Source organism: Oreochromis aureus, linkage group 9 (assembly GCF_013358895.1).
Source record: "Oreochromis aureus strain Israel breed Guangdong linkage group 9, ZZ_aureus, whole genome shotgun sequence".
NCBI classification, from domain to species: Eukaryota; Metazoa; Chordata; class Actinopteri; order Cichliformes; family Cichlidae; genus Oreochromis; species Oreochromis aureus.
The window spans coordinates 15,421,093-15,445,492 of record NC_052950.1 but is presented as its reverse complement, the minus strand read 5'-3'; the positions used below and the strand labels follow the sequence as shown (position 1 = coordinate 15,445,492).

Genomic DNA, 24,400 nt, shown 5'->3' with positions numbered 1-24,400 from the left:
AAAGAGGATGATTTCCCCCCCCCAACCTCCCCACCTAACTCTAGCATCCTCCTCTATCACATCAACCTTCTGCATCTTCTCCTTCACTACATCCATGACCCTTCCAAGCTGCTCAACCTGATATTTTCATTTCTAATACTGCCCACCCCGGTCACTCCCAATGACAATCTTCATATCTTTAACTGTGACACTTCAGGTGAAGCTGGTTCACCTCCGGTCTTTCTGTCAGTGCCACCATCTCCAAACCAGACGTCATAGCAGTCGTTTCCACCTGCTCCACCCACTCTGCACTCTCTACTTCTGCACTGTCTGTTGCTTTGGATGCTTGATCCTGGGTATTTAAACTATCCGCCTTCACAACATCTACATCTAGTATCTTCACCTTTCCACCCATCTCCCTCTCATTCACATGGATTCTGTGTTCCTACCACTGGCTTTCATTCCTCATTTCATTCACCCCCACCTCTCCACCTGCTTCCTAATCTCACTACAAATCACACTGTCATCTGCAAACATCATCGTCCACAGAGACTCCTACCCACCCAACCTCATCTACTAACTCCAAACATGAAGAGTCTCAGAGCCTATTCCTGATGCAATTCCATACGTCACTTCTACCGCACACCTCACCACTCATACTTCTCTGCCATTGCTGACTTCCTCATGCAGTACCACATTTCCTCTCTTGGCACTAAGAGTAAACAAATACGAGTAGCCCAAATATATGTAAATATGTAAATAAATGTAACTTGAAGCTGTTTTATTCTTTCATTATGTTACAATGTATCCATTTTGCGTATTTAATCAGATGGTACCACGCTTCAGAACAACAAACCCTTCTTCACAGACTTTTTATGAGGTAAAGTTTTCAGCAACAGCCCTTTAATCACCTCGCGGTTTCAAGGTTATTGCTCCAGTCCGCCATTCCTGCAGTGGACTTCCTGCGTGCCTTTTATCACCGTTGTCACATTTTGTAGCGTTTTCTCGTTGTTGCTGTTTAGCATTTAACCCCCCCTAATTTTCAAGTGCACATGAGGCTCGTTTAAACGCAAAGTCAGTCCCACCTTCCACAGCCCCTTCTCCTTTGCGAGCACTTTCACCCAGTAACTCGAGATGAGATGCTCAAATTATAGACCTCGAGCTCCCTGCAAGAGTTGGGGGAGGCGGAGTTAAGACCGGACAGCGGCACCGAGGAGCTACTTCGACGTGATTCCTCTTGGAAAAGGAGGCAGAGCGGGGTTATAGGAGGAGGATCTGACCGACGTCGGATTATCAGAGATTAGCAGACTGGCAGTGCCGCAGCAGTGCCCGGAGGACAGGTGAGTATGTCGGTGCTGTTACTAGCTGCTTTGCCTCGAGTCCGGCATGCTTCATGCTGTGAGCTGCATGCAAAGGAGCTCAGTTCGCATCGGTTTAAGCTGTGCATATGTCTCAGGTGCAGAAAAACTTCACTCTTGAAGGATTCGGGCAGAGTTTGTGAGGATTTCTGTCTCTTAATGCTGGCTGACCTGTCTGTGATATTCCTGCATGCTTCCTCTGGAATATGCATGCTACTGTCCTACTTGGTGAAGTTTGATCACGTCTGTTCGCTTCATTTTGAAGTAATAGCATGAGATCACCTCTTTCTTTTTTCTGTAAAGACATAGTGGAGTCTAGATTTGTATAAATGATCACCACATTTGTTTAAACTCATATTTCTGTTTAAACTTACATTTCTGGGGCTTTACCGTGCATAAAGCGTCACCTTGCACAGTAGTGTGGACTAAGTTCAAGTGGATATCAAGGTTAGTGTAGTTACTAATCGTAGACTTACAAAAAAGTTACAGTTAACTGAAATTATTTTGTGAACTTTTACAACTAAGAAAAAGACAATTTAGAAAAATAGACAGATAACATGCATAGTTTTAGTTAGTTTGGTCAAAGTTTTGTTACAGCTTTGCTGATGTGGCATTGATGGACATATTTCTAGAGACTGGGTGTCTATAAGACAGCTGCCTTAAAAAAAGAAGAAGTTTGTGTTTATTGTAATACCTGTACTGATTTTCACAAATCTTTACTCAGACATACAATAATAATTAAAAAGAGTAAAACTAAGATGGAACTAATACAAACTAAACCGAAACATGGAAATCCACTCTGGAAACTAACTGAAACTAAACTGATTTAAAAGCTAAAAGTCAAAAATGAGATAAATATTTAACACTAATTAGAAAATGTGAAACTATAGTAACTTTGGTAGCCATGCATGAACTTTGCAGACTCGATGCATTAGCGGTGCACTATGAGAGAGGAATGCATGTGTTGTCTCTGCAGTCTGGAGTCATATAAACAAAGAAAACCCTGGAGGTCTAGCAGAGAGGAGGAAAGTGAGTGAAGGAGTGAGTATGGTGGCTGCTGGCTTAAAAATAAGAAGGTGGTGTTTTTTAAATGAGAAATGATCCTCCTCCTTCCCTTTAGAGGTTCCTTAGTTGCTCCTGTATCAGCACAGTGCTGAATGAGTAATCTTACCTTCCACCTTCTCGTTTTTGTTTTTTTCTTAGTGATAGACTTGGGAGCGACACTTTATTTTCTTCACTATGGCTGAGACTAAGGGGAAATTTGACTTTGCCATCGACCGGGGTGGCACCTTCACTGATGTGTTTGCCCGGCTGCCCGATGGTCGTGAGAGAGTCCTGAAGCTGCTGTCCCGGGACCCCCAGAACTACAAAGATGCTCCCACTGAGGGGATCCGCAGAGTCTTAGAGGAGGTAATGTTGCGCTGTCCACCTTCAGCTAAGGAGATGTCAGGTTTATTGCTGTTATAATGGCTGTCAATTCAGTTTTTATAGATTATTAATAAGCATGTACCACAAAAAGCAGAATAGGCGGCTCAATGTGGAGTCATTATGTAATACTGAGCAACACCACATTCATATCCATACATTATCTGTAGGGATAGCTGTATATGATGCTGATGTTTGCATTTCTTGACAGGAAACAGGGAAGGCGTATCCCCGCGATCAGCCTGTAGACACTTCTCTGATTGGCTGGATCAGAATGGGAACTACAGTAGCAACCAACGCGCTGCTGGAGAGGGAGGGAGAAAGGACGGCGCTCCTGGTCACAAAGGGATTCAAGGACTTGCTGCACATTGGCACTCAGGCCAGGCCAAAGCTGTTTGACTTGGTCTGTTTTCTCAGCCTGTGCCAGTGATTGTACTGCATGTGGTGCTCATTAGTAGTGTGAGGCACGGCTTGTGTCTCAGTAAGGTTTAGTTATTATCTCATTGTGCTGAGGCTTGTGGCAAGTACTGGAGTTTGCCCTGAGCCAGCTGTAGAGTTAAGACATTAAGTGGTCGCTTATCTGTAAAGCTCAGGTTACAGATCAATAAACTGTGGCTTACTGTACTGTACATAGATTTTTTTTTTCTTTAACCTTTAAGGTCAGCAGAACACACCAACTAAACCTGATAAGCTTTTGCACCATAACAGTCTGAAGCCTTAGCTGGTAAAAGAAGTTACTGTTATTGTTTATCACTCTCTTGTATTCTGGCTTCCCAGTATGTGCGCTTTGAGCTGCCATAATTTGTGTTTGCACGTGTGTAACAGGAGGTCGCGATGCCTGACGTCCTGTACGAGGAGGTGATCGAGGTGGACGAGCGAGTCGTCCTCAGGCAAGATGGTTGTCAGCTGCCCAGAAAAGATCCCGAACGGATTGTCACAGGTGCGAGGGGCAGTTGTGCGCTCCCTTTACTGCTAATTTCTTCTGCCGTGTTAGCAGTATGTGGCTTCAGGTTTTTAATCCATCCAGAATTGCTCCATCACATTGGCCTAATATTATACCTTTTAAACATTAGCAGGTTATCAGTATCAGTGTGAGCCTTTAGCTAAAGCATTGTTGTCACTCCCAAAGATCTAATTTCCACATTTGTAAAGTAAACTGATGACTTTTTGGGCTCAGTCACTGGTTTTATGCTATATTGTAAATTATGGCCATTACTGGAGTCAGAAAGGAGAATCCTCCAGGTATATGCTCATGTCCTGTTTCAGTACGCTTCATAAACTGCACTTCACTGGCCAGTGGGAATGTGGAATGGTGGGTACGCCCATCTTTCACACTGTCTGTGCCACTCCACAAAGCGTCGTGTGGTGCCTGTACAAACTGTGGAATCTTATCAGTCTAAACAGGCTGAATAATCATGAGGTTATTTAATCCAGTAATTCAGCTACCTTGACTTTCTTGAAAAACTGACAGCTATAACAAGCTAACAAGCCCTAAATAGCCCATTATTTATACAATAATAACACATTTGCCTAACAAGCAAAACAATGGTTCAAGTGTATTTAGTGCAAAATGCAAAGCTGGCCATGGCAACACATCTAATCTGTGGAAACACCTGGATAAAGCACAAGGATTTTCTTTGGCGTTGTGTGTAAATATTTTAAATATATAACAAAATATTTCAGGTGAGAGTTATGTTTTGAATTTATTTTTTCAGAGTGAGGAAAGTATTGAAAATAAGTTCTGTTGGCTATTGGTTCAAACATAGAAGCCTTAACTGACATAATTTCAGTTAATCCCACTAATCCCTTTGTGTGTCTTTCCCAGGCAGTACTGGGGATTCTCTTGAGCTGTGGAAGGAGTTAGACCTGGAGCAAGTAGAAAAGGACCTGAGAGGAGTTTTGTCCCGTGGTATCACCAGTCTGGCTGTCCTTCTTCTGCACTCATACACGTCAGTATTACAGCTTCTTTAATATTTACTCACAATCCTGATCTGCTCTCTTGTCCTCTCCCAGTATCTTGTGTTCCTTCCTTCATCATCCTTCTGCATAGTTATACAATTCCCACGCTGCCTCTCCGTGTTTTTGTGGAAGTATGTCAGTAGTGCGGTGTCCAGCAGCCTGTTTCTAGTATGAGTTGTGGTTTAATGGGTAGAAGTTCAAGTTAGCATCAACCCCACCCTCAGCTTCCCACTTATTGTGTCTCCTGCTCTTTGAAATTGTTTCCTTTCCTTCTCTCCTCTCTCTCTCTTTTAATCTTGTTTTTTAACTTTATTTTTATGTTGTATTTAAATGGCTTTAAAGTTGTTACAGTAGTTAAAATTATGCCTCACTTGCTTCCATTATATAAATAAGCTGACCTCGGTTTACCGACGTCATACCTCAGCAGCCTTTTATCTCGGTACCCAATAGTTCACGTTTTTTGCTTTCTGTCACATGTCACACTGAAAGCCCAGAGTTAGTGTTCTTTGCTTTAAGAAGAAGGTGATCAATGGACACTGAAGTGATAAGACAAACACATTATACTGCAGAACAAATTACGTAAGAGTTTAATGTTTCACTTGCTTTCTAGGATTACGTCAGGTCTCTTTCTCTCTGTGCTTCAGATGGTCCGAGCATGAGAAAGCAGTGGGCTCTCTGGCTCGTCGCTTGGGCTTCAGCCAGGTGTCTCTTTCTAGTGAGGTCATGCCGATGGTGCGGGCGGTGCCTCGAGGATATACAGTCTGCGCCGACGCCTACCTCACACCCAAAATTCACCAGTATCTAAAAGGTTTCACCTCGGGCTTCAAAGATGGCCTGAAGGTTTGTTTTCCTCGCGCATCAGTCGGTATGTTTGAGGGGTTGACAATATGCAGAACTGCCTTGTATGCATAAGTACTTTTCCTCTCAGTTAGACATTCTCCCACCACCCCTTTAAGTACCACCAGAGACAAACAGCAGCTCTCAACCACACAACTCACATACCGGTATAAATTTGTAGTTAACCGCACCTTTAAACTAGTCTGAAAACATAAACCTCTCATGTCTGTGTGTCTTCAGGATGTAGATGTCTTGTTCATGCAGTCAGATGGAGGCTTGACTCCCATGGAGCAGTTCTGCGGTTCACGGGCTATTCTATCCGGCCCAGCGGGAGGTGTGGTGGGATACGCCATCACCTCCTACAGCCAGATGGAGAAAAAGCCTGTGATTGGCTTTGACATGGGCGGTGAGTGTATGTGGGAGCAAAGGAGACAACTGAGCATCTTCTTGATATTGTCTTGAAGTCTTTTTGTGTGATCTTCATACAGTTTGTTGTCTTCCATGTGCCACATTCAGGATTTGATATTTCAGATCCTATGGAGTAAAGTTACGCTTCTCTTTCGGGCGATGTTTTTAACTTTATTTTTTATCTTTAGCTTTTCGTGCCTACATGCCCTCGTTTGTTGTTGTCTGCAGGAACCTCCACAGATGTGAGTCGGTATGCAGGCCAGTATGAGCATGTGTTTGAGGCTACCACAGCTGGAGTCACCCTGCAAGCACCTCAGCTGGACATCAACACCGTGGCTGCAGGCGGAGGATCGCGACTGTTTTTCAGGCGAGTTTGCACAAATTGTGTAACTGATGGTGGTACTAGCTCCATATTTGCAGGCAATCCTCTATAATACCAGTATAATGTGATGATGTGGTAATTGTGATATTACCCATTCTGACTTTGATTGTTTTATGGTTTATTTATTTTCTTATTTAATGACTATTCTCTGTGTTTCTCTTTTTTCTAACCCTACCAGATCCGGGATGTTTGTAGTTGGACCAGAGTCTGCAGGAGCACATCCAGGACCAGCCTGCTACAGAAAAGGTAACAGCTTCTCCGTTATTCATGTTCTACTGTTGCCAACTTCTCTCGCTGTTTTTCTTTCTTTTTTTCTTTCTTTCTTTTTCAATCTAGTCAATCATTAATTGTGCAGTTTCAGCTCGTTTTTCCCATCCATTCTTTAAATCATTATACTGAGTCCAGCACCCACTGGCACGGAGCTTGTTCTCCTGTCCTGTTCCCGAGGTTAATCATCCGATTTATGCGTCAGAGGGCTGGAAATTGGCACGTCCAAAGTTGAGATGATATAACACAAGCTCGCCTCATAGTTCCCAGTCAGAACTGTAAAGTGTGTTAACAAAAAGAAATCTGAGTCTTCTTTGTTGTTGTTCCCTGTAGACTCAATGGTTAGCATTAAGCTTCATTTCAGATACCATCATCCTCAGTGCCAAGTAAAGCATTGAACGCTAAAGCTGACTCAAAACTCAGAACAATGGGGTTATTGAAAAACAGACCGAGACCTGATTCCCTGTCGGGTGCTGTGGTATTTTCCCAGGTGGACCTCTGACTGTGACAGATGCTAACTTAGCCCTGGGTCGTCTCATCCCTTCCTTCTTCCCAAAGATCTTTGGGCCCAAAGAGAATGAGCCTTTGTCCCTGGAAGAGACCACGAAGCATTTCCACCAACTCACTGAAGAGATCAACGTCTTCCTGTCTTCAAACCAATCACAGGCACGGCTATTTATTGGACTACTGTGTGGAGAAAGTTCAAATATTTATGATGATATTAGGTTTAAATACTCTTTGCTTTCATTTGAAGGCTGATGCTAATGGGGCCAACCACTCACACAGCAGGCAATCAGAGATGAGCATGGAAGAGGTTGCCATGGGATTCATTCGTGTCGCCAATGAGGCAATGTGCCGGCCAATCAGAGCTCTCACACAGGTATGTTTGGTATTAAACTGCATTTTCTATATTTCAGCATAAAAAATCATCTTGTTGTTCTCTCTCCCACTCATCTCCCACCTGCTCCACTCTTGCAGGCCAAAGGCCACGATACATCTCAGCATGTGCTGGCGTGTTTCGGTGGAGCAGGCGGTCAACATGCTTGTGCGATTGCCCGCTCTCTTGGGATGAAGACTGTCTTTATACATAAGTAAGGCTTCTAGATTCTGTTTCACTAGAGGTGAAAGACAGCTGAGAGCCACAGAGTGAACGGTTGCCTGTCTTTGTGATTTGCAGGTACAGCGGCGTGCTGTCAGCATACGGTCTGGCTCTAGCAGATGTGGTGGAGGAGGTGCAGGAGCCGTGCTCTCTGCAGTACGAGCCGGCGTCCTTCAGTGAGCTCGATCAAAGGGTGGAGCAGCTGTCCAAACGCTGCCGCGATACACTCTGTGCACGAGGCTTCACCAGGTCAGAAACCACAAAACAATACATGGGCTGGGGTCAAGCACATCTGTAAGGCTCCAGGCATGCTAGTCAACTTTCACAGACACAACTTAATGTTATGAGAAATTACAATCTAGATGATCCCTTTGATAGATGATTCAAAACTTAATACAGTCAAAAATATCAGCTCAAAATGAGCTGATATATAAAATTCTTAAATCCACAGAATAAAGTGAAGTATGAATATGTGTGAAACAAGTACAGGTGACTATAAAAGTGTCAGTCCATTCAATTCCATTATGCAGAATTTAAAGGATTATTAAGGAGGCACCAACTCCTTTAAAGATTTATAAGCAAATAATAAAATGAAAAAGACACTTTGTGGCCTTGCTTACATTTGAATGTGAATGTTAAGAAGTCATGATGTTTGTTGAACAATCATAGCTGCTAGACTAAAGTAGTCTTGTTTCTCTTGTTTGTCCGCTTCAGCGATCAGATAACCACCGAGGTTTTCCTCCACATGCGTTACGAGGGCACGGACTGCGCTCTCATGGTTACCGCTGCCGGATACCCCAGCAACGCCTGGTCCTGTAGAGCCGGAGACTTCCGCAGTGCCTTCACCAAACGGTTTGCTCCTCTTCTCATTACCCATTCATGTCCCGAGCTTCTGGCTGCTACATGTTTTCGCTTTCGGAGGGCTAAATCACTGCTGCGTACACTTTGTTTATATTTTTGGCTGTTGTTGTTAATCTTCTTTTATCTTTAGGAGAAAAATTTACATGACATTTGTACACAGTACTCGTGATTTCTTACTCCTCCTCTTAACTCTTTTTTTTTCTTCGTCTTATTACAGTTATCTGAAGGAGTTCGGGTTCACCATCCCAGACAGACCCATCATGGTGGATGACATCAGAGTGAGGGGTTGTGGGAAATCTGGTATCACATCAGTTTACAAAGCAGAAATGGGACACAGACAGGCCAAACCAGCCACGGTAAATGGAGTCACCACATATATCACTTATCAGACATGATCACACGCAGGCAGTCTCACCAAGGCCTGAAGGAAAAACGATCAAACCTGGGCCACTGCCTGGTCACCGGCTCAAGCTGTGACCACGCCTGAGTTTTTAAAAGCTGAAAAAAAGGGCTTTAATAAAATAAAAGTGGTTACCAGCAGGTGAACATAAAGAACCATCAGGCAGAATGGGAGAAGTGGGAGATGCCAACACTCTCTTTCCCTCTGTTTAGTGCCTCATGCACTAAACAGAGGGAACCGAGTGCACACTGTAGACAAATGTTCTGTTCCATCATTGTAATATTGATGCTTTACCTAAACTTGTGGGCACATTTATTTGATGTCCCTCTGTTTCTGCTCCTCTCTGTAGATAACCAAGTGCTACTTTGAGGGCGGTTACCTCGACACCAGTGTGTATCTATGGGAGGAGCTGCCATGTGGCCACAGCATCCAGGGACCAGCCATCATTATTGACAAAAACAGGCAGGCATTTGCTTTTTGCTGACAACTACCAAATTAAACATATCTAAATAATGTTTTTTATTCTTTATGGTCTCCTTTGTGCATTTTCTGAACTCAGGATATTAAAATCTATTTAAATTAAGCAAATTAAACCTTTGATTTATCAGTTGAGGTTCTTGTTTCAGCGATTTTTACTTCTGTGGATGTGGCTTTTAATTTCCTGTGCTGATTTTGAAATGTGTTGTACTTCGTACATGATTTGCTCCTGTTTCCTCCATCAGCACCATCCTGGTGGAGCCCTGCTGTGAGGCTCGTCTGACAGAAGGTGGTGACGTTTGCATGACAGTAGGCTCAGACCCTCACTGTGCCCTCGGCACTGAGCTCAACACAGTGCAGCTCTCCATCTTTTCCCATCGCTTCATGAGCATCGCGGGTATGCCAGGATGCAAAATCAGATGTGAATGAGGAAGAAGGTTGTTGAAGAGCATGAACTTCCTGTTTACCTCTTCTGTCTTCCCCTACAGAGCAGATGGGCAGAGTTCTGCAAAGAACTTCCATCTCCACGAACATCAAGGAGCGACTCGACTTCTCCTGTGCTGTGTTTGGACCGGATGGAGGTCTGGTGTCCAACGCGCCTCACATCCCCGTCCACCTGGGAGCCATGCAAGAGACTGTCCAGTACCAGGTGAGGCACGAACAGTCCAGCCATGTGTGAGTGAGTTTTTCTTAGTGTGGCCATACACGTAGAGTTACAAAAGGATGGTGTTTTTTTTTCTTCTGTGAGCAGCTCAGATCACTTGGGAATAAGCTCAAAGAAGGGGATGTGATTTTGAGTAACCACCCATGTGCTGGGGGCAGCCATCTCCCAGACCTCACAGTGATCACACCGGTCAGTCCGCCAAGCTTTTCAACACTATTTCTTCCCTCAAATTCTTCTTCTATTCTTTCCTCATTGTCTTCTTTCTTTCTCATTCAGGTGTTTAGAAAAGGAGTGAGCAGCCCTGTGTTCTTTGTGGCCAGCAGGGGGCACCACGCCGACATCGGTGGCATCACTCCAGGCTCCATGCCACCCCATTCCACTTCCCTTCAGCAGGAGGGTGCTGTCTTCACTTCCTTTATGCTTGTCACTGGTGGGGTCTTCCAGGAAGAAGGTAAGTGAGGAAGAGACGAGCCAGAACCTGAATGTGATCCACTACTGAAAGAGAGAGCATAGAAAATCAAGAGATGACACTTAACTTAAGATAAAGAGTCATTCTTTGGCACTTAAAGGACTCTTTGTTTTTAAAATTACTAGTAAAAAGTAGTTTTTTTAATTGCTCTGTTGACAATTTTTTTTAAAACAAAAAGAAACACGCAAGAAATGTTGTAAAATGTCTGTTTTGAATCTGACAGTGCAAATTTCTGACTGACATCAACTGACTGACTAACCTACATTTTTTTTTAGCATTCATTTTGGTTTCTATACCCCTTACTTCCTCTCCCATCTCTCTGTATCAGCTGTAACTGAAGCTCTGATGGCTCCAGCCCAATACCCAGGCTGCTCTGGGACTCGAAATCTCCATGACAACCTGTCAGACCTGCGGGCTCAGGTGGCGGCCAATCAGAGAGGGAGCCAGCTGGTGGGGGAGCTGATTGACAGTTATGGACTTGCTGTGGTTCAGGCCTACATGGGATACATCCAGGTAAACTGTTGCTACAAGCGGAAATTTAAAAAAGAAAAATTAGATTTTTTTGCCCCTCAAAAGGTTGATGAGTTCAAATCTCAGTGACCTTGACCTGAAGCACAGAGGTCAAGATTTCTGAAAATCTTGTGAATGCAATAACTTGAGAAGAAGGCGATGAGGGGTAGCACTAGTGGCCGCAAGTATTCTCATTTCTGAAAAGTATGGGCTACGAGGGTGTTGTAAAGCCTCTGTGCATTTTAGAGCAACGCAGAACTGGCAGTGAGGGACATGCTGAGAGACTTTGCACGGCGACGGCGGCAGGAGACGGGCTCCTTGGAGGTGGAGTCAGAGGATTTCATGGACGACGGAACACCAATTAGACTGCGGGTTCAGATTAATGAAGAAGAGGTGAGGAGGAATCGTAACACAGCATATTTATTAGTTTGCAAAGCCAGGATATAAACCGCTCTTCAAGAAGGACTGTGATTGGTTAAATCCTCCTTCTTTACAGGGCAGTGCGGTGTTTGACTTCACAGGGACAGGAACAGAGGTGTGGGGGAACTGCAACGCTCCACGGGCCATCACCCTGTCTGCTCTTATCTACTGCCTGCGCTGCATGGTTGGACAGGACATCCCCCTCAATCAGGTAAAAATCCAGCTGTAGGAGCTCCTGGCTGACTTTGAATAACTCACGGTTTGAATGTTGGTTGCAATTTTTGGGGGCGGGGGCCTATCGTGATCATTCGGGCTGCTTTTTTGACCACCTTTCTTTTCCCATGTTTAGGGTTGCCTCGCACCCATCAATGTCATCATCCCTCCTGGGTCCATCCTCCAGCCTTCCCAGAATGCAGCTGTGGTTGGAGGAAATGTGCTCACATCCCAGAGAGTGGTTGATGTGATTTTTAAGGCGTTTGAGGTGTGCGCGGCCTCACAGGTAAATGATATTCCAAAATATGTTTGCAAAAATGCATGTTTCTACTGTGCAGCTTGACTGATGAAGCATACATTTAATGGACTGATAGATATATACCGCTTTTCCACTGTTGTGTGTTTCCCACCTGTAGAGTAAACAGCTTGGTGATATGGTGTGAAACGTAATGCATTGGCATTCAACTGACTAGTTAATGGTGTTTTGTGTATTTCGCTCCTTCCATTAGGGCTGTATGAACAACATTTCATTTGGAAGTGAGAAAATTGGTTATTATGAGACAGTTGCTGGAGGAGCTGGGGCAGGGCCGGGGTGGAACGGGCGGAGTGGAGTCCATACTCACATGACAAACACCCGCATCACTGACCCAGAGATTCTCGAGAAGAGGTGGGATATAAGTTGACGATTTGTGTCGTGTAATGATATCATTTCTGTTATTCACCTGAATGCTGTCTGTGTCCTTCTGGTGTTCAGGTATCCAGTGGTTTTAGAGCAGTTCTCTCTACGGCCTGGCTCGGGGGGTGCAGGGAAATACCGCGGTGGAGACGGTGTGATTCGTAAACTTCTGTTCAGGAACAAGGTTGTTCTGTCAGTACTGACAGAGAGGCGATCCACTCGCCCCTATGGCCTCCGGGGTAAATTCTCAATATCAAAGCCTGATGACAGTCCCAATGTCCTCAACAATTAAGAAAAAGTCTAAATGCACACATTTTCCTTACTTAATCTTAAAAAGTTTAATCTTTTGTTGGTGGTCAGGGGGAGATGATGGTGTAGCAGGGTTGAACCTCCTCCACAGAGCTAAAGGCAGAGTCCTCAACCTGGGAGCCAAGACCAGCGTCAGCCTTGAGCCCGGGGTAAGACTGTGCTGTGCACGTGTGAAGCACTGTCGTGCTTTAGTGTACTTACACTACACAAAAATAATGCCAGCCCAGAATAACTATATACAAGATGGGCGTAGCATCCAAGTCTGAAAACAACAGAAAGTTGAAGCCAGCGGCCATCAGTGGGCTCTGGTTGCAAAAAGCAATCTGAATGTATATCTGAGGTGTCTTGAATTATTGATTTCTGTAGGAAAATGAGCCTACTTCTTGTTTACTGTAAACTCATGAAAAATACATTTGTCTCCATTTTTATTTTTATTAGTTTTTAGATTATTTTGGGGTCATTTTTGCCTTCATTAGATACCTGAGTAGGGAAGACACTCAGCAAAGGGTGAGACTCAAATCTAGGCTACTACACTCCAACCATGCAGCTTATGGTCGGCCACAGCATGATCAGTTTGTTTACAAAAAAAGGTTGAATTTAGATAAAAGTGGCAGAACTGAAACAGGTTAAACTTAAGGACATGGCTTTATTGTGGTTGAAAAACCACTGATTATTATCATGGTGGCAACATCAGTCGTTTTGGTGGTTTTTAAGACTTGCGTTTAGCAGGGTTGGCCACTTCCAAGTTAAAGGAAGCGGGACAGGACCACTCAGAGTCTAGTTTCCTCTTGGTGACGGTAGTGGAAATGAAGCAGATGGGGAGGAAGTCGGTCGCATGAATCAGAGCCTGAAAGGCAGAATGACAGAAGAAGCTACTCGGTTCACAAAAGCCTGGAAAGAAATGACAACATGAGAAAGCAGTGCAGGCAGATAAGTGATGCATTTAAAGCCAGAACTGCCCAGCTATCTTAAATCATAATTCACTTTGATATTAAATAACAAGCTAACTTTGGTGAATGAAAAAGTGGGAAACCAGCGAAACTGAACATCTGTCCAGTCAGAGCAGAGATGTCAAACCTATATTACATTATGGGTCACGTACAGCCCACTTTAATGTTAAGTGGTCCAGACCAGTGAACTTTCCCTATTTGTCATTGTACAAAAGCATAGCTGCACATTGAATCCTGGAGATGTCTTAATATAAGAAAAACAACTGAAGTTACAACAGTTATGTCGTTTTTCTACACTATGGAGAAATTCTGTTGTAGGAAATGAAAGACATCTGTCAGAAAGACTCATGACTTAAAAATACAGTTTAAAGTCCAGAATTTATGCCCTCCACATTTTTTCCAAAGCAGTCCAGTGGGCTGGATTGGAGTCTTTGTAAGGCATGACATAAGGCCCGCGGGCCTTATGTAACACCTAGCCAGCCTTAAGTAACACCTAGAGGAGCTTCATTTTGTGGTGCTTCTGCTGCTTGATCACAGCTTTTGTGTTTGTGTGTGTCCCCAAACAGGACATGTTCTGCCTCTACACCCCTGGAGGAGGTGGATATGGAAAAGAAGAGGAAGCAAACAATAGGCCTCAGACCAAGCGAAGGCGCTTGAATGAGACATTCCCCGAGAGGGGTAGCATCTTTGAATACAGAATGGCACAAGAAGGAGTGTGAAAAGAAGTGAGAAAAGGAGGAAGAGTTAAGACAGTTTTGTCATTGTACTGCGAAAAATATGCGAGACACATACTGAGTAAAAAGGATTTCAAGCCTACATGCAGGCTGGCAAAATTTCAGATTTTTACTTGAACACCATTAAAAGATGTTTTTTTTTTCTTTCTTTTTTTTGCAGTGTCTGTGTTTAAAAGATGCAGCACAGAAAAATGTGGCGTGTTACGCAGACAGATTGTGCTTACATTTGCAGGGAAGTTGGCTAAATACTAATAACTCAGGCTGGGTCTGTCCTCACCAGACTAAATATGGCATCAAAAGGACCTTTGTAACGGACATACAGTTGTTATATGCCGCATGTCCATCGCTCTGTTCTTATACTGAATCTGCTCAGTAGTTTTTATTTTTTAGTTCCATTTGATGCTTTTTCAAAAAGCATTATTTGAGACCTCAAAGAGTCTGTTTTTGTCTAATATCGATTTCAAGATGTTTTTCTTGTCCTAACAAATCAGATAAATAAACTCTATTTCTACTAAAAAGATTTTTTTTTTTTTTTTTTTTTATTTGACCTGGATCGTGGATAGTTAATGAAAACAGTGGGATTAGGATGACTTCTGACATGCCACAAAAAAAATCCCAGGATTGTTGAATGTGTTGGTGCGGGGTGGGGGCATGTCCCTGTTTAAAGTGTTGTCCCCTCCTCCCATCTTTGGGTCAGGAATGATCGTGGAGCAGAGCAGGAAGGATAGTGAGGGAGTGCAGGCATGCGTATGCAGCAGATAAAGAGATAATGGTCACTGCAGGGGAGGCAGCAGGAGGCTGACGGCTGCTGGATGATTGATGCAAATCAGCTGGTTGTGTGGGTGTGTGTGTGTGTGTGTGTGTGTGTGGATATAGCTGTGCTAGAAACTCCCATTATGGAGGCCGTGGACTGTGGATCAAAGAAAGCTTCCTTGTTTCTGGATTACAATTCCTGTGATAAAACAATCTATCGTTGTGAAGTGGTTTCAAAATCCCTCTCTGCTGCTGCTGCTTGGCCCACTCTGTCTTGTCACCTTATCCACTGGCTTATTATCAGTATTAGCTTTAAGAAAGTATTAACAATAAAAAGAAATGAGAAAAACTAGATTCACAAAATACAAAGAAAAGGGGGGGAAAAAAGAGTATTTAAAGACACATAAATGTTACACTCACACTCCATCACACCAGTCAAAGCAGTCAGATGTGTTGGCGAACAGCTTAAAAAAAAAAGTCTGTTACCAAAAATACTAAAAAAAAAACCCACAAAAAACTGTTTGCATAAAAAAGAGAGAGATTGGAGAAGCTCGAAGACACGTGCAAGAAAAAAATATTTCACTGCAAATCCCCAAAAGTTGATTCATTGCAAATATTTAAGTGCATTGACATTTACAGTTTTTCAATTCATACAGCTTTTTCTCATATAGTAAATAAAGTAATAATGATGACAAATTATTTCTTGGCAGTTTCAAAACACTCAAGGTCAGCTTATAGCACAAAAATAACAAAAACAATATAAAAAGATTTTAAATCCTGGAATAATATATGAATGTAAAATGCAATAAAATGATGGTTATAGTTGATACACGGATCACTGAGCTGTGATTTAAAATGTGTCAGAGTCTACTTGATGGAGGTGACGTAGCATTGAGTTCTAAAGATGAGGCCTCTGGCACTTTTAAGTGTTTTTAAGTGTTAAAAACTCTGAATTGAGGCATCAGGAGAGCGGCCGAGGCTGAGCGTGAGGTACTTAAGTGTTGTCTTTTTTTTTTCTTTTACTCCCATGCGATTCCAAGTAGGAATTTCAAGTTAATTTATTTAAATATTTCAATAATGTCATTTTTACAACCTTCACTTACATAATAATACATTCAAACAAGCCTCATCCATCAGTCATATGGTATTCGCATATGTAAATTAAGTGTAATTTGTGATGGTGTAACACTCTCAGAAGACATTCTGCTGTTCTTTTTATTTTGAGGTGACACAAAATACCTGAGGTTAAATAGGTTGGCTTGTAGCGGACTAGTTCATTTTTACACAGCTGCTTTATATATAAAGGGCATCAGAAGATTTATTCACCAAATAATGATGAAAAAACAGGCTAGTCGCGTGAAGTCACGTTGACGATAACAAGCTAAGCCTTAAATCTTGCAACTTTGATTCTCAAAATACAAAAGTTCTTTTTAAAAAGTAACAGAAATCATCATCTAAAACCAGTGATCCTGCATATAAAGAAAACATGCTTACCAGCCACTTCATTAGGTACACCTATTCAATAATACAAATCTGCTAATCACACGGCAGCAACTCTGTTCATTTATTTATGTAGACATGGTCAAGACGACCTGCGGAACTTAGAGAGATAATTTAATTGACTTTGATCACTTCACGGTTGTTGGTCCCAGACAGGCTGGTCTGAGTATTTTGGAAACTGCTGATTAACTGGGATTTTCCCACACAACCATCTCTAGGGTTTACACAGAGTAGTCCAAAAAAGGGGGAAATATCAAGTCAGTGGCAGGAAAGGAAAGCAACAGTTACTGAAGTAACTACTCATTACATCCAGGGTAAAATGCTGATCCTTAAAGCAGATGAGAAACGACAGAGGAGTACCACACCAGGTGAGACTCCTGTCAGGTAAGAATGGGAAATTGAGGATACAATTTGCAAAGGATCACCAAAATTGTACAAGAGAAGATTGGAAAAATGTCTGATTTGATGAGGTTTGATTTCTGCTGCAACATTTGGATATCAGAGTTGGAATCTTGGATTAAAATAAAACAAAAAAGCATGGATCCATCCTGTCTTTTATCAACAGTTCAGGCTGGTGCTGGTCATCAAATAATGTGGATGATATTTCTTTTAGTCCCCCAGATATGAACTGAGAATCGTTTAAATGCCACAGCCTACCCATTGTCCTCAGATGACCTGGACAGTAACTAGATCTCAGTCCAACAGAGCATATTTGCGATGTAGTGGAATAGGAGATTTGCATCATGGATGTGCAGTTGACAAATCTACAACAACTGTGTGATTAGCTTCATGTCAATATGGATAAAATCTCTGAAGAAATGTTTCCAGCTCCTTATTGAATTGAAGGCAATTCAAAACACATTGTGGGGTCCCACCCACTGCTAATAAGGTGTACCTAGTAAAGTGGCTGCAGAGTGTAAATACACATAAATATTGCAACCAAAATACGGCATATTCATGTGAAGTTAGCAGGATTTTGCACTTAACAGCACAATTGTTATACAGCCTCACAGAACACTGAACAGCACTGTTAAAATAAACCTTTTATTTACATACCCTGTTAAAACTCCAGAACATTCTTTGGATACTTAAAACTTCTGAGCTGAACTGCTACTCAGTACTGTAAAAAGTTGTCAGAAAAATCACAGTAAAATGTCAGAAAACTAACAAAACATTCACCTGTCAAGGTAAGGAGACTTTTAAAAGCAGCTTCCTATAAAAGATGATTGTAATGCCATTAAAATAGTGCAAAAATAACCAGCAGTGCAAATTCTGCAGGAAATGATTCAGTTTGAGGTAAGTTTTGGCTGTCAGGATGTGAAAAATAGTCTCCAGTGTCATGACAAGCTGTCAGATTCTCAGATTATATCACTTGAACTGACTTCAGACTAAAACAAAGATATTATAAAAATTACACTGTCTCCAGAAATCTTTTGTTTTCTTCCCAGTACAGATTTCCTTTCCCCTTGCACACAATGACAGAAAATAACAGTAAACAAGGCCAATGCCACCATCAATAGAACCAACACAGACGTACATAAATTTCAGACTAGAAACACAATGGACTGTCCTATGCTCAGCCATCCGATTTACTAAACATGGCACAGATTTGTAAACACTACAAATGGTATCTTTTGGTATCTATCATAATCATTTAGATGTAGGCACTGATCTGTGCACCGTCGCACCATAAAGACAAAGATGCAATGTCTTCATTTACTAACCCTACAGTGTCAGTCTTTAGCTCATATTTACTGCATAGGCCTTGTAGTCCAGTTCTTCATGGCTTTGTGTAATACATTCAGTAGTCACAATAGGTAGAAAACATTTAAAAAAATGATAATAAAGGTTAAAAAAAGAAGCTTGTTTATGCAACTAAAGAAACAGTGCAAACTACAGGTGCAGTGCAATGACTTGCAGTATTACACAATTTCACTGAAAGACTGAGGTAGATACTCGTTTTGTTGTACAGTTATTATAAAAGGTTTTCTTTCAGTGAAGCCATGTAATACTCCATACACTGTTTCTTTTTAAAAAAAAATTGCAACATAAAAACACTGATAAAACTCTGAGTCAATCGATAACATTGTCTACAGCTCAGCGAGTTTTGTTTTTTACATTTGTTGTATTTCTTGAGTTTGTGGAAGTGGCAGACAAAATATAGTTCCTTTTTGGATCTTGGTGTGCATCCAGTTGTTTATCAATGCTGTTTGGTATCCTGTTTGGGTGACAGTAATACTCAGTATTGATGGTACCGGTTGAGAGGAGCCCCATTCTGCAAAGAGTACTGACCGGGCTGCTGATGGTGTGGGTGAGAGTTTTGATTGGCTGGTACCAGCACATCAAACACACTCTTATTTGGAGGCACAGATTGCAACATGTTGTCCAGGTCCATGAGTAAAGGAGGGGCTCTCACTGAAACTTGTCTACTGGGGAGGATGGGCCAGTATGTATGGCCCAAGAAGTGACTTGGTGTCATGGGAGAGCTACCATAGCCGTAAATGGGTAGCCCGCTGTGCAGGGGCATCAGAGGACCCCCGTTGAAACGCATGCTAGGTGGGGCAACGACATTCGGGGGTGCATATTTAGCGTAGGAGGTAGGGAGCTCCCATGGAGGTGGTACAGATTCCCGTCTGGCTGATTTCTGCAGTGGTGGCCTGCAAATATCTGCCCCTGCTTCCACATCAGGAGGAACACGCTTCCCAGTTACTCCTTTCCACTCTTCATCAGATGAAGATGAGGAAGAGGAGGAGGTGGAGGCTGGGCTTGCAGAGCTTGCAGAGGCACTGCGAGCAGAGGAGGTGTAACGATGTTGCGGAGCCGGTGAAGGCCGAGCCCGAGCCACCTCACCCCAGCAGTCCCCAGAAGCCATATCTAAATCCCCTGAAGCACTGATTGGCCTCAGGCTGTGTAGCAGGGAGTCGATGGCGAAGGACGAATCCAGCTTAGGTCTGTACAAGTCATCCTGCGTTGGGAAAGAGTTTCCAGAAGATTTGGGAGGGAGCGAGGTCACAGGTTCAGGAGGTGCCTCAGACTCAGGCTTGTGTCCCTGCATGATGTAAGGAGCCAGATCCTGAGCAAAGATGGTTTCATCCTGGCGGGACACGGCCGTGTTCTGCCTCTTGAGAAGCTCCAGAGGAATGCGGCTCAGCTCCACTGCCCAGAAATTGCCTTTGCCCTGTGGCTTACCTGGGTCTTTTAATACCTACAGGGTGGAGGAAGGATGGACAGTAATATTAGTGCTTGCCTGGACAACCTAGTCTGACAGGACTGACCTAGTTTCATTAATAATTATCACAACACAAGTGATTTAAAGTGGGTTCTAGGTTTTAATAGAAAGACTCCAATGGTGTATTCCTACACTACACAAGTGTAGGAAAAACTACAAGAGTAGGGTTTTTTTAGTTTTAGTTTTTTCTCTGTTTAATGATCATTACGTAACATTTTACCATACAAACCTTAACAAAGCAGTCATATGAGGAAAGGTTGTGTCGCACAGAATCTCGCCAGCCTTTGTAGTTTCCTTTGAAAAATGGAAAGAGGGTGCTGATCTCCTTGAGGATCTAAAATTTAAACAAATATCAGCATTAAATTCTGAACCAACACAGACACACCAGCATCACAGATTTTCGTTATATAGTCACTATGTTAACTGCAATCCATGCTTGCGTAAAAACAGCTCGGTGAAACTACAAATTTCAATATAGGATTTGGATTTTTATACTTATTGAACTTATAATAGAATTTTAAACAAATTGAAAATACGTTTTCCATCTGGTACAAAAAACGAATGGAGCCCCCATTTGAAGCCTAATATTGGAATGTACTGTATATCTTATCACTGTTTCTGATACAGATCTGCGTCTGGTTCCACTGCAGTCCACCCTTATCTCAGCAAACCAAGAAGGGAACGGGTAGAAGTCACTCAAGTGTCACGACGATGTGGCTGTTTAGTGTCACTTTAGGAACTGTAAACGATCTTCTCAGACAGATTGTAGAAATTTCGCATAAAACTCTAATGGAGTCTACTCTAAATACACGACACAGTGATGGATTTGCTTCTGCTGATGCAATAAGTGACGATCATAAGCGGCACCGTGCGTAAAACACCGCGCGCATCGTCTACACACAAATGCCAAACTCCGGCAGCATTTACACAGTTAACACATAAAAGCATTAGTTTTATCATTACCTCAGCTAACGTCAGCTTCTTCTCTGGAGACCTCTGGATGACCATAGCGATCATTGCAAGATAGGAATACGGAGGTTTTGGGTACCTCTGGTAGTTCTTTTTCTTCCCACTGCCGGCATTTCTTTTCTCCCGTTCACTTTTCCACATGTCCTGCGTTTCATCCTGCTTAAACTGCCCATCTTGATCATTCGGGTTTAAAGATCCAGGCGGTTCCTCTTTATCCATGAATCCTGTGGCGCCGGTGAGGTGTCCGGGGCGCTCCGTTGGTTCCTCCGAGCGCGGCAGCTGCTGGGGAGGCATCGGATCCGAGAGGTAAGGCCAGTGTTGGGCCGGTGAGCTCCACGGCGCTACGCCGCTGGGAGGAAAACTCTGCTGCTCATTTCTGTGGAAGTCAAGTTGATGGTCGAGAAGTTCTCCTAGGTGGGATGAAGCGATCGGTGCCAAGAGACTCTGCCCCGGCCAATGCTTTGTCATGCTGATCAGTCAGGGGAGGAATATGGCTCTGCACGTAGAGGGGGAGGAGGTCAAAGAGTCGGTCCTTAACTTCTGGCAGACTGCTGGCTCCAGGCTGACTCTATTTGAAGAGCAAACAATTAACAGTTTCATGTAAATCCCGCTGCGTAATCGGGGGGTGAATGATGCGTTATCTGAAAGCAGAATGACTGATCGGCCCTGGGGGCTGGGCTGGGTCTGTGTGCGAAGAAGGGAGAGAAAGAGAGGGCCAAACTGTAAACCACCCATACGATACCTTATCAACACGCCGACATGCAACGTAGTGATTCCGCAACTACTTTAGAAAACTCTGCTTACAAGATTCTTGCTTGGAGACTTTAAGTGTTTGGGGAACACATCTACATTAATACAAGTCTGGCTTTACACAATTACACATTTTAGGCTTACCGTACACTTTTTAAATTATTTGTCTATTTAATTTTAATATCACTAAAGCTTTTACTTGGGCTTAGACGTGAAAGGTAAAACTTGTGGGGGTAGGGTGGGTACAAGTAATTTCGATTTAACCTCGGATGCAATCAACAATTATAGATGAGCAATATACACAAGAGAGGGCTAATATACAAACACTAAAGATGCCCCTTTCAGTACTTCATTTATTTATTAATTATTAAATAAGCAATTTAGCCTTCACTGCCTACTGAATTCTTTTAGATATTTTTTTAATTGTGAGAAACTAAAATCAAATTAGCCAAATTGTGTATTTGATTTGGCTCTTAATCCAGAGGAGAAACTATTCCCATGAAAGCTATTCCAAAAAAAAAAAGAAGAAGAAGAAGAAAAGCATAAACTACGCTGATCAGCTGATTAGTAGGTGCAGTATATTTGAAGTCATCATTGTTTTGTGTTGTTTGATAACGCGCTGCAGTCGACGGGGGTGTTTTTCCACAGTGGGGTCTCCCTGGGAGTGTTGAGCATGCCATTCAGCGCTGAAAAGACTATTTTCGGGTATGCGCCTCTTTTGTTCAACTTAACGTAGTGCTAATGTTGAAACTCTTGCTTCCCAGCAAGACAGTGAAAACAAGTTGGATTAGAAGGAACCCCATCGGGAAGCTGGAGACTTTTCCATCCCAAGAAAAAGAGAAGCTGCTTAGCATGTGAGGAAATACGGGGGGTTTCAACACCATTTGTGGGGTTTCTGGCGCTTACAAGCTGCTAAGTGTTGTAGTTGGGTCGAACATTCACACCTTAAACAGGGGCAATCACGTACACCCCCAGCTGCTGGAAAATGCCTCAACATCTCCCTCAAGCAGAAAAAAAATTTATTAACAAGTCAACCAAAGAATCAACTTTAGGATCCATCATGTGACAAAGCGTGAACTTTGGCACGGGATTGTAAAGAATTTCGCACTAATGCGCAGATTAAAGTTGATTTGATCCAACAGTTGTGTCACCTGAAAGTTACAGAAACAGCAGAGCTGGAAACAACTCCGTTTTCCTGCAATTAAAATCCATTTACTTTCAATAGGCGCTACTGGGCGTTTTCACATTGACCCCTACTCATATCACACCACTCCACAAGTTAACCTTACAGGTCCAGGCAACAAAGCTGATGGCGCTCTTTTAATCAGGTTGCTGTAAAAATTAAAATAAAAAAGGACGCTCTGATAGTTTTTGCTTTGTTTCAAATAAACAATTCGCCCGTGTGACAAACTTACCGCACAAATGTGTAATTTCTGCAGGAATACGCAAAAATATATGAATGAGTTTGTTTGTTTGTTTTTCTAGGTCAGATGGCATTCCTAAACACGGTGAACATCAAATCTCCGTTGCACACCTGCTTCAAATTGGGTCAGTATTTTTCTTCCACTGTCGGTGACATTCCCTTTAGGTTTATCCCCCCCTAGCGGTTTCACTCAAAACCCACAGAAGTACTAACTTCATGGAAGAATTAAAATTAAGCAACATTAAATAAGTTTCATAAATATGTGGAATTTAACGGGGTTAAATTCCTCATATCTCTTTCTATTTGAGAGATTCGGAGACAATTAAACAGGTATAAGAATGATTCACAGCCTAAGAGTCTCAAACAAAAAATCAGATTAAAAATGGAAAACCTCTGTAAGTTATACATAAAAAATGAATACATGGTATATGTCTGAAAGTTAAGAAACAGCTGAAAGTAATGGATACATTTTCAATCAGGGAATGGCAGATTAATTGTAATGCTACAAAGTAACAGATAATAATAATAACGAAAGTAAAAGAGATAACTAAATACTAGATACTTTTAGGAGGTACTGGAAAAACAGTACCGAACACATGCTGAAACCTGACACAAAAAAGGGTGGGAATCACTGGTGTATATGGGGAAACTCCTAAACTACCACTTACTATGTTTCCACCTGCATTTGCATAACATTCTCCAATGAAGGGCTCAGTGCCAGACGCACTGATTTGAATACAAACTGTCAATTTATCCCTTCCTGTTTGCTGGAATGCTAGTTAATAGGTCTGGTCTGGATTAGAGAGCCACACATAAAGAGAATGGGATCCTACGTGAATAGGTCAGCATCAGGGACAAGGCTCTTCACATGGGATGATTGAGTCCAGACAAATCCTTCCTAAGCTGTCATCCATCCCGATACTGGGATAGAGGAGGAAGAAAGGCATGCTCTTTAGAGAAAGTAAGGAAAAGTTTGATCTGAGATGTGTCAATTAAGACAAGAGTGACTTTTGCTTACTTAAGCAATAAAAAAAGCATACCATTGGTTAGTACTAGCATTTAGAAAAACCTGTATCAGGTGTTTCTGACCTTTTGTCTGTAGGCTGGTATCAGGCAGTGTTTATCTGTCATGCCACATGGATTTTGGCTCTGCTGAAGCATTCAAAACTAGAATAATGATGAACTAAAAGGCCTGAAAAGTAGTATTTTCATTTACCCTGAAGATTTCTTTGCTTTCTTGACACAGAAATGGATAATAAATATTTGTGTAAGCCAAATCCAATTGGTTTTAAACATGGGCATCACTGGTTTCAGAATTACGAGTCACTCTGCTCTTTGTTTGCCATCATTTTTATGAAACTCGTTCTATGCATATTCAA

The 24,400-nt window shown here is 42.5% G+C and overlaps 2 protein-coding genes across 5 annotated transcripts; one reads left to right on the top strand and one right to left on the bottom strand.

Moving 5' to 3' along the window:
• The first annotated feature begins 783 nt into the window (after nt 1-783).
• On the top strand, nt 784-14,545 carry oplah (5-oxoprolinase, ATP-hydrolysing). 4 transcript variants are annotated; one of them, XM_031750034.2, is made up of 28 exons: nt 784-1,319; nt 2,541-2,747; nt 2,974-3,165; nt 3,588-3,702; nt 4,588-4,711; nt 5,366-5,561; nt 5,799-5,964; nt 6,195-6,333; nt 6,527-6,594; nt 7,106-7,281; nt 7,370-7,495; nt 7,594-7,706; nt 7,793-7,963; nt 8,429-8,566; nt 8,793-8,931; nt 9,325-9,437; nt 9,698-9,849; nt 9,941-10,101; nt 10,204-10,305; nt 10,393-10,567; nt 10,914-11,098; nt 11,342-11,488; nt 11,592-11,726; nt 11,865-12,014; nt 12,238-12,395; nt 12,483-12,643; nt 12,765-12,862; nt 14,230-14,545. In XM_031750034.2, exons 2-28 carry the CDS (start codon nt 2,577-2,579, stop codon nt 14,380-14,382), a joined length of 3,924 nt encoding a protein of 1,307 aa, XP_031605894.1. In that variant the 5' UTR covers nt 784-1,319; nt 2,541-2,576; the 3' UTR covers nt 14,383-14,545. The 4 variants fall into 4 exon arrangements, with proteins under 4 accessions (XP_031605894.1, XP_039473559.1, XP_039473560.1 ...); XM_039617625.1 differs by lacking the exon at nt 784-1,319 and adding an exon at nt 2,315-2,378; XM_039617626.1 differs by lacking the exon at nt 784-1,319 and adding an exon at nt 2,348-2,366.
• Nucleotides 14,546-17,520: 2,975 nt separating this feature from the next.
• foxh1 (forkhead box H1) lies at nt 17,521-23,193 on the bottom strand. The gene is made up of 4 exons (XM_031749961.2): nt 23,014-23,193; nt 20,843-21,416; nt 20,109-20,213; nt 17,521-19,855 (listed from the first exon to the last, which is right to left on the bottom strand). Exons 2-4 carry the CDS (start codon nt 21,314-21,316, stop codon nt 18,890-18,892), a joined length of 1,545 nt encoding a protein of 514 aa, XP_031605821.1. The 5' UTR covers nt 21,317-21,416; nt 23,014-23,193; the 3' UTR covers nt 17,521-18,889.
• Nucleotides 23,194-24,400: the final 1,207 nt, after the last annotated feature.

Bases quoted from the DNA above. Each gene is read 5' to 3' on its own strand.
- oplah (XM_031750034.2), top strand. From the start codon at position 2,577: ATGGCTGAGACTAAGGGGAAATTTGACTTTGCCATCGACCGGGGTGGC. The intron at 8,567-8,792 runs GTTTGCTCCTCT...GTCTTATTACAG, and splicing joins CGCAGTGCCTTCACCAAACG to TTATCTGAAGGAGTTCGGGT. The intron at 12,015-12,237 runs GTAAATGATATT...TCCTTCCATTAG, and splicing joins AGGTGTGCGCGGCCTCACAG to GGCTGTATGAACAACATTTC.
- foxh1 (XM_031749961.2), bottom strand. From the start codon at position 21,316: ATGACAAAGCATTGGCCGGGGCAGAGTCTCTTGGCACCGATCGCTTCA. The intron at 20,214-20,842 runs GTAATGATAAAA...TTTAAATTTTAG, and splicing joins AGAAGCTGACGTTAGCTGAG to ATCCTCAAGGAGATCAGCAC. The intron at 19,856-20,108 runs GTTTGTATGGTA...TCCACCCTGTAG, and splicing joins CATATGACTGCTTTGTTAAG to GTATTAAAAGACCCAGGTAA.